Source organism: Trichoderma harzianum (genome assembly GCF_003025095.1).
Source record: "Trichoderma harzianum CBS 226.95 unplaced genomic scaffold M431scaffold_39, whole genome shotgun sequence".
NCBI lineage: Eukaryota > Fungi > Ascomycota > Sordariomycetes > Hypocreales > Hypocreaceae > Trichoderma > Trichoderma harzianum.
Genome location: NW_020209287.1, coordinates 15,929 through 32,610, shown reverse-complemented (window position 1 = coordinate 32,610; position 16,682 = coordinate 15,929). Strand labels below are relative to the sequence as shown.

The window sequence follows — 16,682 nt, the reverse complement described above, 5'->3', positions numbered from 1 at the left end:
CGGTGACTTTCATGACACATCTTCGAACCCCGTGTTTCTGCCATAGCAGCGCCTGTGGCACAACAGACATATAAAAAGCGCGTGGAATGCGCCATCTTGAAAATATATATTCTCAGTTTTCCAGTATCTTTAACAATTAACTAGATATTTTTACACAGCCCTCTCCTATTTCTCCCGTATTCACAACCTCAGGTATTGCAGGAATCATCATACCTTCAACGGGGCTATTCTCCGCATCGCTGTGCTGTGTTTCCTTATATGCCTCCATTTCGTCATACCCCCGGAATGTCAACCAAAATGTAGGGGCCGCAATGATCATAGTCACCGCCAGCCCCGCGTATAAGTAAAGTATTTGCGGATCCTTCGATAAGGGCGACACGGCCATACCAAGTGCAGAACCAGCACCAGAGCTCAATTGGGCCATTGCCTGTACAAGGCTGCGCATGTTCTTTGGAGCCTCGGAATAGCTGTACTCGGATAGTGTTGTGAATCCCAGAATCTCAGCAAACGCGAGTAGAAAGTAAACCGGTGTCTGTACCCAAACGCTGACATTGTTCGGTGTATTTTCACATTGCAAAGGGTGACCGTAACAAGGTCCCTTGGTATATATGAGCTTCTGCACTCCCGCGGCAAACGCCATTGATGTACTCATCATGATAAAAGCCCAGGTGATACGAGCAATTGGTCCAAATGGGAAGCCAAATTTCCGAACGATAGGATAAACCATCTTTTGCATGACCGGACCCAAGATCACGCAGGCAATAGAGTTAAGGGCCTGAATAGTATCGTTCGGAATACCTCCAAGTTTCATCTGACCGGCCTGAGAGACAAGATTGTTTGTAATCTGGTTCATACACAGATGAAATGGTACAAAGCATGCCCTAGTGTGTGTAAGCTAACTAGTGATGACAACTGAAGGATGGAAGGAATCCTGAGGTGATAACGAACATGACTTTACAGGCTTGAAGACCTCTTTTGATCTCAAAGACAAACCTGTCATCCCAGTCGACCTGCCGCCCGTAGTTTTCTGATTGATAAATGGCTGTTGCAGCTTCCCATTTAAACCGATGTCGTGCCGAGCACATGATAACTCGAGAGGCTTGCGGTAGTACGTTTGCTTGTGGCCGAAGTTTGACTTTACTTTGTCATTATTTTTCTCTTAACAACAAGCGATGCGAGGAGGCCACTTACCGAAAGATTTATGGAATACCAAAAGCAAAGGTACCAGCGTCCAGACTGTACATAGTGGTAACAGATAAGCGGCCCAAAAGCCGACGAGCTTTTCTAAGTACGTAGATGCAACCAAAGATAAACTCGCTATGTTTGTAAGCCTTCGCTATGGTATTAGTTTCACAATTGTCAATCTTACATAGGTACCGGGACTTCTCACCAGTAGGATATATTGTAGATGTACTGTAGTGTGAGTGCCCGATCTGTAACAACGTGCTCGCCTCTTTTTGTGATGATCAGCTGAGGAGCAGTCTCAGCATACTGGTCACCTATACAGGGGGTTAATAACTTCTAAACTAAGGAAGACCTAGACATCCGCAGATATCTCTGGGGCAGATGGAGGATTACCAATAAATGGAGAGGCGGTAGCCTTAACACCACCTGTGCCAAGTGCAAGCAAGATCATTGCGAAGCCTAGTCCTACCACTTTGGTGGATTGAGTCTTGACCACTGGCAGCGAGGTAATAAAGAGTACCAGACATCCGCAAAAGTTCAGGCTATACATGTTAGTCTCCGTGAGGTACCAGAGACGAGTGGAACTTACAGGTAACTGAGAAACAGCGTCTTATACCGCCCCAGCCATGTGTCCGAGAGAATAGCGAAAATAGTAGGGACCAGAAAGGACAAGAAGAGAAAAGCACTAGAGATGTTCGTAGCCGTGGCCTGGCCAAGGCCTAAGGCGCCAGGGACAGCAATGTTGTCTGCGCTGTTTTGTATATAATTCTCTATTTAACAAATCAGTTCACAAACCACAGTCGTGCTCTTGAGTTCCTTTTGATACGCACGCCATGGTGTGGTTACGGCATAGAATGTGAATCTCTCTGTGGCATTGGCCACAAGCGCAACCCAGACAATGAATGGCACAGAATCGACAACGTGCCGCAACTCCTTCACTTCTTCTTCTGTGGCTTCACGCCTAGCATAGCTCGCTTGTTGTCTGGCCATGATGAGCCGTTAATAGGGCAGTTCGCATATGGTTTCCGATCGCATTTACTATGGTCGAAAAGCTAGGCTTGAGAGACTAGTTGTGAGGGTATTGAAGTTGAGGCCAGGGTTGAGAAGAGCAACCAAACATTGGTCTCCCTCGTCCTACCGATACGCCAGGCGACCGAAGACAAAACAAAATATGGCGGAAATGAGGGGCTAAGATGACTTTCCATAACCTCACCTATATGCGGAGAACATCACGTTAGCAGTGTTACGTGTGGTGCACGGCTGGGGATTATGGTAGATTGTCCAAGAACTCGTAAAGGCAACAGCAATCAGCAGGCAACGGTAATGTAACCCTTCGGAGGCCAGGAGCTTGTACCTGTATGCAGATGTAGGCACTTTTGCATTTTGACAGAACCAACCAACAGCTTACGGTGAGTGATAATAATTATCCTTCCCTATTTGGGAAGATGTGATATGGCCCACTGAGGCGCGGTGGTGGTGGGAATCTGCAGATGGTCCACTGAGGAGGAGGGGGTGTTGGTGGGAATCAGCATGAATATACAGATTAAGGGCGTGCGTACTATACAGTACGCCATATTTGACAAGCGACGAGTTTAATCCGTGGAACATCTTCTTTCGTCTGCCTTGCATACATAGACGAAGTCAACTATTACGTTATTACAGGCAAACCGTCTTGCTACACGAAACTTGGGCGCCTCACTGCATGCGTGCGCCTTCACCCCGGATGCCTTTGAATGGCGATGATATCTTGGCAGAGACAATTCATGACTATTTACGGCTTCTCGTCATGCTGCATCACTCTATTACGAAAGAGCCGCGGTATGTGGGCTTTGGCCTCTCCCTGACCTAGCCTTTGTTGTGCAGCTTGGCTCCAGTTAACCACTTCTGAGTATATTATGACCAACGCGAGAAGAGGAGACCTATAAACATGAATGTTAGGAAGATGGTGATTAGACGAGATAACACTTTACGTAGCGCTTAGAAGCCCCTACGAAGTATAAGATGGTAGGCAAATAGCTGAAGAAGAATTGGCATCCCGCGGCCTATTAGAGAGATATTTTGTTTCGCGTCGAGGGTAATATAGCGAGAAGAGAATACAATATCTCTTTGATTAGGCAGTGAAAGCGTCGATTAAACATGCCAACCAATCCACAAGTCAAGTATGACATGCTCAAGTATGGATTTCCCGAACCGCGGCCAACCTTCTGTGAATGTACAATAGAAGTTCAAACTGACTTGTAATATAGGCGGCTCCGTGTAGCAGACTACATTACTCTTTCTAATGGTAAGGAGATCAAAGTACATTAATCGTGAAAGCATTAGATTTTGTCAAGCCTAACCACCATGCCTTGTAGGCTTTTGCGGAGGTAAGGTTCCAGGTGATCACAAAATCATTTCTCGCAAGTCTGAGTGCTAAACATTCGCATTTAGTCCTCGCCGTTTTCTGTGCAATGAGACAATCGTTTTTCATGGCGCATTTACTCATTTTCCTTGGATACGAGTTTGATCGCTTCGACGGGATAGTAGCGAGGTACAGGAATGAATGCTCCGAAATGGGTAAACAGCTGGATAGCTTCTGCGACTTGGTAAGAGCTTCTCGTCTATGTTTTCCCTCCACCCGACAAACTCTAGTCTAACAAGGCATACTGTATAAAGGTCTCTTTCTGTGTGGCTCCTGCTGTCATGGTCTATTGTGCTGGCTTCAACACCTTGGCAGATCAGGTAATACTGGCCTTTTTTGTCTGCTCTGGCGTTGCACGCCTCGCAAGGTTTAACGTGGCGGCGCATTTAGTGCCCAAGAGCGCTCATGGAAAAGCACTCTTCCATGAAGGCCTCCCCACGGCCTATGCCGCTCTCTTGATCTCCACAGTCGTCGCTGTTGCTGAGTGGACAGGTTACTTGACTGACCCAAGTCCTGGGGTAACCCTTGCTTCCGATTCCTGGCTTGCGTATCATCCAATAATGACCGCTATGCTCGTACTCAGTGCTCTGATGGTCAGTAAGCGACTTAAACTATATCTTGACGGAGCCTACAGTATCCCGGGTGTGACGGTCATCATTTTTGCAGGCTGCTGGTCACACTCACCACTCCCCGTTGGAAATTTTCTGTGATGAGAGGGAGAAGAGGGGAGGTGGAGAAGGTGGGGGGTTAAGGTAGGGGCTGCTTTGAAACAATGGGGGCATTCAAGCATCTCCATGACGCTCTGTTGTTAGCTGGACCAGCGGCTGGAGTGGGTGATGCACAAGGTGTAAAAGGGCGTGAATGACGTGATTAACATTGGTACAAGAGGCTTACGTATAATCAAGTGTTAATGACTGTTATGCGATGTTAGAGAGTGATAATAGTGTATTCATATTTGCTATGATGCTTACCAAAACGCGCGTGCTAGCTCAGTAGAATACCAAATTATGGGCCGCCAAAATACAAACTGAGGTTGGCAGCATGTATTCACATCCCTGTTGAGGAGCTTACAAACTAGAATCAATGTATAAAAAAAGACTTAAAGTCCTCCTGCCAAGTACAACCATTGATTCCGATCCGAATGCCTAGTTGGAGCATCATATTCCCGTCACCCCCATCACTGCTTTCTGTGCAGGGTAAGGCAGATCCATACTGTTATTACTAGGCTATTGGACATGTCTCTTCGATCCTATCTAGAAGCCGCTTACAAAGAAGTTCGACTGTCTTCAGAAGTCGCCCTCAGTCCCCTCCAACAGCTTGATTGCCGTCTGAAGAAGGATGCCGAGAATCTCATTCTGGTTTATGGTGGATCTTTCAATCCGCCACACCGTGGACACCTAGATGTCCTGCTATCCGCATTGCATCCGGTTGTGAATGCCGCTGCAGTCGTTGTGCTACCGAGCGAGAACTTTCACCTGCGCCACAAGTTGGCAACTAGCCACCCAGAATTCTTTCTTAGCCGGAGGCAAAGAGCTGACCTGTGGGCTTCCATACCTACGGTTCCGAAGAACAAGGTTTGGGTATGGTCAGAGACCTGGTATCCCTTCCTGCCATTTACTGAAGCGGTCCGGCGGCTTGGCGAAGCGGACGGATACGACATCGTCTTTTCGCATCTCATTGGACCTGATAATCTCAACGAAGCCGATGCCCTCAACAATTTACCATATAAACTTCCACGGATACTTGTAACCAACAAAGCCAGGCACGTCCCGTCTCAGTTTTTGCCAAATGGGCAGCCAGCAAAGTGGAAAGGGTTTGGAGAGTGGTCTCAAGTTAACGCGGATGTTTCTCGCAGTAAGTACCCTCAATGCGCTGAACTATTAGTTCCAGTCTTCGCCTTCTTGAATCGAAATCTGATTTGTGAGATTGGCTTATACTTCATTTGGTTCGTCATCTCTAACATTTGTAGATGAACAAGCTGAGAGTGCTGAAGAGGCTGTTCTGTGGTCATGCCAGAGCGTGGACAGTATTGGCCTGGAGAAGATGGGTTATTACTTAGAGTTCACCAAAAAGTCAGTTGGGCCTGACTTAAATTCGACGAGCCTAAGGCAAGATCTGCTCCAGAAACACTCGCTGGACGAGGAGGCTCTTAGGCAACTCAGCACACTTGACCTTCTCGACATGCTGCGACCAATCCTGCAGGTGGATTAGACGTCATGAGCCAAGCGTCGAAAGGGGCTTGCTTGACTACGCTTACTAGTACAATTGCATCATATCAGACGTATATGCATACAGCTTAACGTAATACAGTGACTGTTCTATCATTTCGCAAGAGCTTTTTCATCAAATGTGCTTGCTTGTTGGCCTGAGCCTTACCTTGTGACAATAATGCATATAGCGTTAACTCCGTGTGTTCAACGCCGAACTACAAATCGTATGTCCATGCGTTGACGCTTGCCAGAGAAGGATGTAGCAATACAACGAACAGGCCACAGCGCGGAGGATGAGAAGTGACATACGAAAGCGTGATTGGAAACATATCTTTTCATTTCGGTTCCTTCGCTCATGCAACAGTCTATGCTAGTTTGCCACCTGGCCAAGCTGATGATGCCGTTGTAAAAGTTCTGACTATAGCTTTCATACACCTACAAAGCCCACAGTACAAGGTCTTACTATTTACAGTCATGATGAAGATAATGCCAACGATGGAGTAATAGTGTTCTTGTAACTGGATTTGTCAATCGATCATTTGTATGTAGACGCCACTGTACTGGAGGGAGCACGTAAGAATTATATAATGCCACGTTCTATGTGACTTAGAGATCAAAAGTCGTTGGTAACTTCTACAGTGGCTACAATCTTATATCGCAGTTGGATGATAGGTATATATTTACCCGCGCCAAGTTAACGGTTGATTAATCTGTATTGGCTTTGTTACTACCATCTCCCTTTCACGTATTTCTTCCACCTCGACTAGAAAACTATGGCGGTGATGAGTGGATTCTTCAGGCCCAAAGTAGCCTTCATTACTGGTGAGCGAAAGAGGGCTTCCAAGCCTGTCTTATGAATCCACAAACAACTATTCATGTAGCTGACTGTATACAGGAATCACTGGACAAGATGGTTCTTATCTTTCTGAGATCCTTCTGGGAAAGGGATACCAAGTTCACGGCCTAGTAAGATCGTCTGCTTCTAGGCGCGAAGCTCTAAATAGGCCCTTGCGACCGGGGCTAACGATACACTTTGGTGATATGTCGGATGTCGGGCGCCTCGTTCAGATCTTAGGCAACATCAAGGCTGATGAGATCTACCACTTGGCTGCCCAGTCGCATGTGGCTGTGTCTTTTGACACTCCCATACAGACCAATGACACCAACGCCATGGGAACTCTCCGACTGCTGGAAGCAATGAGGATGCTGGGTATGGATAGAACGACCAAGTTCTATAATGTAAACTCTGATCTCCAAAGCCCAATGAGTGAGATATTCGTGGTGTTAATATATCTGCAGGCTTGCTCATCAGAAGTATTCGGTTCGGATATGCCAGCACCCCAAACAGAAGAAACCCCATTCCACCCAGTGTCACCTTATGCCGTATCAAAACAGTTCCAGTACTGGATTACCGTGAACTTCCGAGAGGCATATGGGTTTCACGCATCTAACGGACTCCTTTTCAATCATGAATCGCCAAGGCGTGGTAAGTTTGGTTCAATTCAGTTTAGTTGGCAGAGCTAAAATGAGCATGAAGGAACTACATTTGTCACTCGCAAGATCACAACACAGGTAGCTCTGATTGCCTGTGGGCAATTAGACAGCTTCCAACTCGGCAATCTGGATGCAGTCCGGGACTGGGGTCATGCCAAAGACTATATGCAGGGCGTATATCTCATGCTCCAGCAACCAGTCGGTGGCGATTATGCTTTGGCGTCCGGTCAGGCTCACAGCGTCAGAGACTTTGTGGAGGCGGCTTTTAGGGTCATTGGAGTCAAGATTGAGTAAGGATTGCATCTCTATTTCCCCGTTACGTTCTTATATAGACAATTAGTGTTAGAGGAAATCGTCTTGCGTACTGACATGGAAAACTAAAATAGGTGGTCTGGAACGGGCTTGGACGAAGTAGGTGTTGACTCAGTCAGTGGTAAGATTCGCGTCAAGGTAAATCCGGATTTCTACCGGCCACTTGATAACCAGAATCTGCTGGGCTCGGCTGCCAAGGCCAAGCGTGTGCTCGGATGGACACCCACGTACACCTTCGAAGCCTTGGTCGAAGAGATGGTTCTTTGCGATATCGAAGCTGTCAACACCGGTCGTATATTTTCCAACTCGAACCTGGACTGGGTGGTTGGTGAAAGCCAAAATGCAGAAATTTCAGACAATGGCATTATGAGCCACGGCCACAAAAAAGAGTCGGCTCGCTTCAATCCATTTGGCGAAGTTCAAACTCTCGCTGTGAATGACGAGGGGAGTTCCGATGGGGCTGAGAAGATCAGCCTAACCGACGTTAGATCGGAAACAGAGCTGGCAACCTAGGCTGCCAGATCCGTCAAGGAGTAGCGTAGACAGTATTAGGCTTGACAAATACATAGGTAGCAATCTCATTTGGGAACATGACATGAGCTTTGGCGGAAAGGATGAAACACTTTGTACTATATTCCATCCCTGATAGGAAGAGCCGACAGGTGCTTGTGGGATTTGCAATGGGATTATTTATCCGAGTCTCTGGGTACGAAGCACAGTAATAAACATGTGCTTTATTACCAATATTGGAAGGTGTAAACAACTAGTTGAGCAGTCACAACAAAGGCTCCTCTTCCTTATCGGCCAAATGGTAAAAAAGGGAAATAAGTGAGTCACAGAGCAGAGTGTTATTGCCGTCTGCCGCGCGCCACTGTTTCATATCCGCCAAATCACAGACGATTGCGCTAAAGACTTACGAGAACCATGCTCAGCCACGCCGCTAATACTGTGCTACCTCCGGGCCGCGAAGCCTAACTTAGCGCTAAGTTTAACTCTAAACCATACAGACCCTGAGACTCAGCTCGTGAGCAGGGGCAGGCAGAGGTTGGTGGGTCTAAGCAAGCTGGCTCCTTCCGGCATCAGTCCCCACTGCTCGGCGGGAGGCACTCGATATTGCTGGTACAAAGAGTTTACGTTACGTACTTAGGTAGCTGCCCAGTTCACTTCATGTCAATTGCGTTTGCCATCAAGTAACAGAAATGATCTGTACGAAAGTTCACTACATTATGCATTACGTGATCCTGGAGCTGCATTGCGAATGACATGCCACTGATTCACAGTGAGCGTCAGACACAACTGGGATTACATATCGTTATGTATAGCGAGGTGCCAAACTGTCTTGTTTTCACATCAGGATATCCAATAATTACCTTATCTGACTTTAATTACCACGAAGCAATTACCACAATGATGATCGTAGGTAATGGATGATGTTAGCCGCCTAAGTCAGCGACAACGCGCACGTTGAGGTTATCATAGTAGAGAGGGTAGACTGGGTCCTGCGTAGCTCTTTAAATCTACAATACTCCCGATTCAATAATATTGTTAACAACCCTTGTTGAAGGCCAAAGGAACAAGCCAAAACAAGCTACTTTTTGACAGCCAAAAGCCAACATGGGGGATCAATTGCGGCTCACGACAGCGACGGTGGACGATTCCTTCTTGTCCGAGTCATTTTGGATCAAGATCCCTAAATTCAAATGTCAGTCAATGTTACCCATTGCAAGTCATCACGTAGACCATATTTACTCACTCGTGGAATGCTGGCGCAGTTACCGTGAAGCTTTTGTGCCGCTGGAGATTATCGCCTTCTGTAGTGAGTGATGATGCGAGTGAAAGCGTGTCGCCGCATTTCTACTCTCTTGACCTTGTGCTGGGCGTTATATCTACGCACAAAGATGACACGGGAAATGAGGCAAATGAAGAGGACGACAATGTCATTGACGGTACTGGCACTTCACTTGAGGCCATTGTACAAAGCTGCCTTGCGACAAAGGCACTCGACGCCCATGAGGGTGGAATCAGATCTGAAATCGAGACTCTAGTCAAGGTAATTCTCGTTCCTCATGACGGCTATCTGTGCCGACGCGATATTCTGGAGCTCAGGATGGCACATGTTGAATCCATCGAAAATGTGGTTCCATTTCCGATAGCCGACAAGCTTTGTTCAGCAATCCAACCTTGGAAGCAAAAGAATCTGCTTCCTCTTCTACAATCCTCTCCTGGAGCTTTAATTTACAAACAATGTGTTTCTACTGTATCACATCTCGAAGCATTTGATCTCCTTGAAAGAGAAGTTCACAACAGGCTTTCCTTTGAGTGGGTGCTCTCAACTCAGCCGCCGGCCTTAAGCGTGGCAGTGGTCGGTGGTCGCCCACTGTTCGATAACACGACAGGGGCATATGGTTCAGAGGGGCCTTTCGACGCAGCACGAGCTCTGGGGATATCAGTCATTGTCCTCGATCGGCCCGGCCACTTCATGGAAGATGCAGAATACAGCCACCTCCGAGACGATTTCATTGCGGTCGATATGACCAGTGATGCTGATCTGCCGCAAAAGCTTGCTGAAGCCGTCAGAAGCCGCAAAGTTGACGGCATCATCACGTTTTCGGATGAGTATGTTATTGCAACTGCAAAAGCAGCCAAGCTGTTGAATCTGGAGACCGAACCGGTAGAATCGATTGTTGCAGCTCACTATAAAGATGAGACGCGGAAAATTCTCAATACCCCCGACTTTCAGGCGCTACGGCTGGACAACGCAGCACAATTGGAGGAAGCATCTTGGATTGGGAATCTTAAGAGCTTGACATACCCTCTGGTGGTCAAACCCTGCCGCGGTGGCGCCTCTCGGGGAGTCAAGAAAGTTCAAGATCAATCGGGGTTACGAGAGGCGTTGCTGCAAATGGAGAAAGACGGCCTTTCAAAGCACGGCATTCTTCTCGAAACATATATTAGTGGGCCAGAAGTTGATGCCAACATTGCGCTTTGGAATGGCGAGCTCTTGTTTATTGAAATCACTGATGACTTTCCCTGCACAGCCGACGCAAGTGATGCGACTATTGCCGACAGCTTTGGTGAGACCATCATGTTATCTCCCACGCGATTAAGTGCCCAAGAACAGGAGCTGTTGAAGGCTTCTCTTCACAAAAGCCTGCTCAAGTTAGGGTTTCGCAACGGTATTTTCCATGTCGAAGCCCGGGTTCAGAACTCATCCATGAGATATCACGATACCGACGGCGTCGTTGACCTTGTGGCTTCGAGCACTACCCCTCACGGTTATCCAGAGGTGTATCTCATTGAAGTCAACGCACGCCCTCCTGGCCTTGACTGCGCCTTTTCGACTCTTTACACGTATGGTGTAGACCTGTGCGCGCTGCAACTGCTGCAATGCCTCAAAGATGGCAGCCGCTTCGCCACCATGTGCAAACCTTTCTTATCCAATACACAGTACTGGTGCGGAAACTGCTTGATCCCAATCCATCGCAACAACGTATTGGTGCCTGAAGGTTTCTGCAAAAAAGTCCTGGCAAGAATACCAGGCGATGCTCCATTCGTTTCGAGGGCGGAACTGTTCAGACAACCGGGTACCGTAGTTTCGCCACCGTTAGGCGTCGAATTTCTTGCCTATTTTCTTGTTTTTTCGAGGACCGATCGGAGACAAGTGTTGCAAATGTATTATCGTCTCTTGCAAACATGCAAAGATGTTTTGGATGGTGCTTGAGAGTATTAATAGCCCTTGGCACGATAGTTGAAAGATGCTTTGAGATGTTGGAGTGTGATGATATTATGTCAGATCTTCTAGGGTACATCTAACATATATCTAAGTTTATGACCAATTGATCCCATTACAGCTCGCGACAAGGGCTTGATGAGAATGTCTATGGATAATCCATTAAAAGCGAGAACAGTGAGACATTAATTCCCCCAAAGTCGGAGAATAGCCCAGCTGTCTATATACTCAGAGTTTCGTAATATTTAATACAATTTTTGTCGCTGCCTATAAACTTCTTGGGCTTCTTAGAGACAAGATCCTATTAGCTCCAGCAAAGTCTCTTTGGGCAGGCGACCGGCCAAATGCAATAACGCAATGATCGCGAGCGCGGTCCCGGAGCAGTCTCGTTGCCATGCAGGACCATCAGATGCTACAAGAGCCATTAGCAGGGTCCAGAGAATTGGCGTCTAGAGGTCCGTCAGCTTTACACACTTCACTAACATACCGGCACAAGTTCTGTGCTGAGTCTCTGCCTTGCGTAATACTATGACACTCACTTCAGTAGATATCACTGTTCTAAGATGCTGACGCAAACGATCCGCGTGCGTTGTAGTATTCTGAGGCGTTTGCTGACAGTCTTGCTCAAACGCACCAGTGTCCGTAAGCGGTTGCAGGGCTTTCCAAGCCTGACTGATTTCAGCGATAAGGACGGCTTCGGCCTCTTTAAGTACTTCCTCACCAAGTCCTCGGCGTTCTGAAGGCTTCCATCGTCTTGCACCCTCCAAGATGTCTGCAAACACCACAGGAAGCCTTCTGTGCCGGCTGAAGCGTTGCTCATGGAAAAGTTGCGACGCCTCTTCAAATTCGTCGACGTAGTATGAAGTTACTAGTTCGTCAAAACTCTCAAATCCCATTGCTCCGACACATTCCATGATGCTTTGGAATCTCTTATTCAGCGATAAATTAATCGGCGACAGGACTTGAGCGTCCGTATTGGGATGGTTTGACGACGACGCACAACTTGGCAGATTGGAGGCGGCTGATTGGACTTTTGACAAAATGGAGACGTCTGGCGGTGACTTTGAACTGTTCTCAATGCTTTTGTCGCAGGAGCACGATTTCCAACCCTCTGTATTTGCCATTAAGAAGCTAAAGTCCAGCCCTCCACCAAGTTCATGGATGGGGAAAGGATGTGTGGCGGCAATGGGAGTAGCCACTGAAGCAGAAAGGGCATGCGAAGGACTTGAACACAAGTTCGGACTTGGAACATGCTGGTAGTGGTCTGTATCATGATTTCGTTTCCTTTTCTTTGTGCTGCTGTCAACAATTTGCCCTCGATGCTGACCACGGCCAGCCTCTTGAGCCTCATTAAAGTAGTGCAAGTTATCGCTCTGGTCCAGGCGGCCTGTTTCGTTTTGACTACGACTTTCTTCAAAGTGGTCTGAACCAGAACTTGAGATTTGATATCCAGAGATGGGGCAGTTTGTGAGGCTCGATCCATGCGAGATTCTGGAGTTATTGCTGTTTGGAGTCTTTCCTCTCTCTCCAGCCGGTGCGAAGCTGGCTGTCTCTTGAGTGATTGCGGTTCGTTCAAGTTTAGCCATTCCAAACGATGTTTGTGAAGTCAAACGTCCAGCTTCCATATAATTCATAGGTTCCGGGTCCGGCATAGACACGACGGCGGTAGTGTTGGGTAACACTTCGCCTTCCATCACTTGGGCTGTACCTTCATATCTAGCAATCCTTTCTTGAAGCTCTGCAAGACGTAATTTCACCCGACGCCCTGTCGTAACCTCTATGTTAGTGTCAATGATCTAACAAGGAAGCCATATTGGTCCTATTCATGCCAAATATGTGAGTCTTTCTTACGATAGCTTCGTTGAGCTACCCTATTCTGCAACCGCTTTATAGCTCTGGGGTCCGTGACTGCTTGGCATTCTGTTTCTGTCGTGTTATTGCTGGTAGAGGAAGCTGAATTTGAGTGATGACCATATGATCTATTCAAAGGCACACCAGGCTCAGATACGCCAGACATTGCGTATTCTGTTCCAACGTATAACCAGTCTTGAAATTTCCAAACAGTAATAGATGAAAGAGCAGGATTGTTGGATAAATGGGTATATATCTGAAAAGCAAAAGAGAGCACGCGAGCACCACAGCTGATGTGACATTTACTCCCCACTTCGATGTATGTTGGCTGTGGCAGTTATGTAACAAAAGTACCACGGAAACCCCACGCTGTAGGGTAAAATACAAGGGCATTGCCTCCGTAGTGAAGCGCTGACACTTTACAATCTGCATGTTGGTGATGAAGAATCTTGGCAATGTATACCTGATTTCTAAGTACCATGTGCCATGCGAACTTGGATTTTCTTACGTATGTCTGGCGAGAGGGTAGCCTTGCTCCATAACCAGGCACTTGCATTAGCCGTTAGTGCAGAAATTATCGTATTTTAATGAACCGTCGGCATGTAGATGTCAAAAGCCCATTTGGCACAATTCGTTCTCATAGAAAAATTTCCAGATAAAACACTGCTACCGGTGAAAGATGGCACAGCAGAGTTCATTATAAGCGTAGGTAGCAAGGGACGTGGCTAGCAAGAAAAGTGGGATTCAAAAGAATATATTAAAATTATCTTGGGAGCTGTTAACGTCCTGCCCAACAAGCCAAGAGCCAAAGCTGCTAATATCAAGGTTCTGTTAATCGCCCACCTGTATTTCTAGGGCTGAGATCGACTTTAGGGTGAGGCGCCGCAATTCGTGACAATCCTGCCTTTTCAAAGCGCTGAAAAAACGGTCTTCAATAGTAATATCATCAGGCATAGAGTCCGTCTGTGTTCTCATTGTTGAGATGTGTAGGTTAGGTGTAATATTGTATTCAGTCGCGGTCCCAGCCGGTCGATATGACCAGCACCGCTGGCGCCATATACAGCTGGCAATGCAACCAGAATATGCTGTCTCTGGCACAGTTCTATTCGACAATACTCGACCTCCAGAACAGGGAGGCACGAAAACACCCGGAACCGTACAAGCTCTCGGACGACAAGGATGCCTGGCAGATCTTCGCCGACCAGGCCGACAACACGTTCCAAGCGATGCTCGGACCTCTGAGTGGTTTTTACATCTTCACGACAGGTGCAAGCCAGAGTTACAAAGAAAACGTTGATCGTGCTCAGCTTCACACGGGCTTCCTGTCTGCCATCTTCTCTGACTTCAGTCTTCAGGAGGACGCCAAGAAAGACCTCGACAAAGTCCTCACCAACTTCGCCCAGGCTGTCGGTGGATTCAAGATGGATACGGAAGCGCAGACCAAGACTATGAACTATACCCTTAAGATCAACACCGTGCCAACCATGACGATTGGCGGAACGGCCGAGCATCCACTCACTGTGAACGTGCCCACAACGACGATCGTGTACATGAAGATCAAGGCGACGGCTTGGAAAAGCGCTATGGACGCTTGCAGTGTGGGAGGAGGAGCTGAACACTTCGAGTTCGACATGACGTACACCAAGACCAACTGCCAGCTGAACATGGACTGGTACCAGAAGGCCATCCCCAAGTTCAATGGAGTTTGTCACGGAAAAGAACCTTGCGGCATACGGCGCCGGCCTGTCCCAGCCCGTTAAGAACAAGGCCTGAGCGGCTTCATGTTAGATCGGACGGGGTACCAGAACTAGGTAGTAGTCAAGGCAATTAGAATAAGGAGTTTCCATGGCCGTGACTCTGAATACATGTAGCCTAGCAATCTATGTCAATTGTCAGAATTGTCCATTTGCTCCCTGAAACGCCAACTAGAGATTCAGTATACCTCACGTCTGTTACATAGACCACCAAACAAGGTGAAGATGATATATGGCAGGCTTTGAGATCGCGTAGGCAGCTCAGCTCTAGGCTCAAATCGCCACAGAAAAGAGACAGGCCGCAATGAGCCGAGCGTATGCGCCGGCCACAGAAAACACCACTACGGGGCTCTATGTCCTTTTGCGCAGCCTTAGTCTAGTCAATATTGATTAGCCAGTGGAGCACAGTCGAGGGAACCATGCCGAATGCAGGGCAACCCCGTCGTTCCCGAGGCCAGCTGAGTGCGGGACGTGCAGGTTGTATATGCAGGAGTCGTGAGTCGCATAGTATTTTCAGCTGCACTGCACCAAAAATTACTCCTTCGAACTCATATCGAACTGTCTAGACTACACAGCCACCGCAGGGCCCCTGGACTCATTTCCACGGGGTACGGGATGCAGCACCTCGACTGGGGGACCGGCAGCGGGTGTGGAGGCGAAACATGCGTACACCTTATATCATGTTTCGATCGAGCGAGTTTCGACCGTTCTGAAATATTCAAACACTAGTCCTTCGACTATTACTAACAAACTGCTCTTTCGGCCTCCTCAAGTAGATGCTGCTGTACATTTCATATTGGACCCAAAGAGTTGTAAAGGTGACACGAAACCATACGAGACAGACTGTCGCATCGGCTCTCCTGCTTTCGTAGCTCCGTCCTGGGCATCACCGTTCCCGTAACGATTGTTCAGTACCACAACTCGCCTGTTGTCTAGTCAAGAATACCAAGATGGCAGAGAGCCAAGCCTGCGATCTCCAGGGGTATTTCGGGAAGCCAAGCCACGGCAAGCAATACGAATCGCGTTGCGAAGCGCTCACGGACATCTCTGAAATGCTGGCGTTTGCCGCCAAATGCGCCGCCATCCTCAACCCTTCCCATCAGACACCTCAGACCGACGTTGGGGAATATCTGACATCAGATGTTTACGAGATCTTGGCTGATGAGATCACAGCGACTCTGCGAGGGCCCTTCGCGACTTTCTATCTACTGTCCTTCCTCTGGCAAGAAAACAAGGAATACAACATTGGGTACCGTCAACTCAAGGCTGTGGACGACAAGTTCTTCTTTTCCGGCGTGCTCAATGCATTGCCCGATTCGAAACTATGCCCACTACAAAAGTTCACAGAAGGGTTTTGTGAGGTCATAGAAAATGGCGTTTGCGATTGCAACGGGTCGTGGACAGACACGGTGCTGTCCTACACGTTCCTCGTTAACGCCGTGCTCACGAGCAACGTTGCTGGCGGCTCCGACAACCCGGTCTATGTGCACCGGCCGATCACATACGCTGTGTTTGTCAAGGTGGAAATCTCAGATCTGTCAGCACATTCTGACAAACACGAGCAGACTTTCCATGTCCGAGCTACGTCATGGGTCGCAAAGGCCGAGCTGAACTATGACTTCTACGAGAAGCAGAGGGAGCAGTTATCAAAGCTCAAGGAAAGCCTTGAAGCAATACTGAGCAAGGAGGGCCAGATGATACTGCCAGAAATTGAGACCTTTTGGTACACGAGTACAAGTTCCTGA

General features: G+C 47.8%; 7 protein-coding genes across 7 annotated transcripts; 5 read left to right on the top strand and 2 right to left on the bottom strand.

Moving 5' to 3' along the window:
• Nucleotides 1–136: 136 nt before the first annotated feature.
• On the bottom strand, nt 137–2,175 carry M431DRAFT_101937 (hypothetical protein; the record flags this gene model as incomplete). The annotated part of the gene is made up of 7 exons (XM_024911363.1): nt 137–881; nt 949–1,135; nt 1,192–1,331; nt 1,391–1,499; nt 1,579–1,727; nt 1,775–1,955; nt 2,016–2,175. The coding sequence occupies 7 exons, from the start codon at nt 2,173–2,175 to the stop codon at nt 137–139; spliced, it is 1,671 nt and encodes a 556-aa protein (XP_024767266.1).
• Nucleotides 2,176–3,321: 1,146 nt separating this feature from the next.
• On the top strand, nt 3,322–5,797 carry M431DRAFT_501914 (hypothetical protein; the record flags this gene model as incomplete). The annotated part of the gene is made up of 7 exons (XM_024918074.1): nt 3,322–3,359; nt 3,432–3,469; nt 3,616–3,770; nt 3,841–4,228; nt 4,782; nt 4,812–5,440; nt 5,556–5,797. 7 exons carry the CDS (start codon nt 3,322–3,324, stop codon nt 5,795–5,797), a joined length of 1,491 nt encoding a protein of 496 aa, XP_024767265.1.
• Nucleotides 5,798–6,569: 772 nt separating this feature from the next.
• M431DRAFT_501913 (hypothetical protein) lies at nt 6,570–8,115 on the top strand (the record flags this gene model as incomplete). Its single annotated transcript, XM_024918073.1, has 5 exons — nt 6,570–6,618; nt 6,692–7,035; nt 7,096–7,282; nt 7,334–7,580; nt 7,677–8,115. 5 exons carry the CDS (start codon nt 6,570–6,572, stop codon nt 8,113–8,115), a joined length of 1,266 nt encoding a protein of 421 aa, XP_024767264.1.
• Nucleotides 8,116–9,216: 1,101 nt separating this feature from the next.
• M431DRAFT_101947 (hypothetical protein) lies at nt 9,217–11,323 on the top strand (the record flags this gene model as incomplete). The annotated part of the gene is made up of 2 exons (XM_024911365.1): nt 9,217–9,304; nt 9,375–11,323. 2 exons carry the CDS (start codon nt 9,217–9,219, stop codon nt 11,321–11,323), a joined length of 2,037 nt encoding a protein of 678 aa, XP_024767263.1.
• Nucleotides 11,324–11,619: 296 nt separating this feature from the next.
• On the bottom strand, nt 11,620–13,349 carry M431DRAFT_101938 (hypothetical protein; the record flags this gene model as incomplete). Its single annotated transcript, XM_024911364.1, has 4 exons — nt 11,620–11,781; nt 11,812–12,412; nt 13,013–13,097; nt 13,184–13,349. 4 exons carry the CDS (start codon nt 13,347–13,349, stop codon nt 11,620–11,622), a joined length of 1,014 nt encoding a protein of 337 aa, XP_024767262.1.
• Nucleotides 13,350–14,217: 868 nt separating this feature from the next.
• On the top strand, nt 14,218–14,943 carry M431DRAFT_11617 (hypothetical protein; the record flags this gene model as incomplete). The annotated part of the gene is made up of 1 exon (XM_024911951.1): nt 14,218–14,943. One exon carries the CDS (start codon nt 14,218–14,220, stop codon nt 14,941–14,943), a length of 726 nt encoding a protein of 241 aa, XP_024767261.1.
• Nucleotides 14,944–15,887: 944 nt separating this feature from the next.
• On the top strand, nt 15,888–16,682 carry M431DRAFT_488444 (hypothetical protein; the record flags this gene model as incomplete). Its single annotated transcript, XM_024916560.1, has 1 exon — nt 15,888–16,682. One exon carries the CDS (start codon nt 15,888–15,890, stop codon nt 16,680–16,682), a length of 795 nt encoding a protein of 264 aa, XP_024767260.1.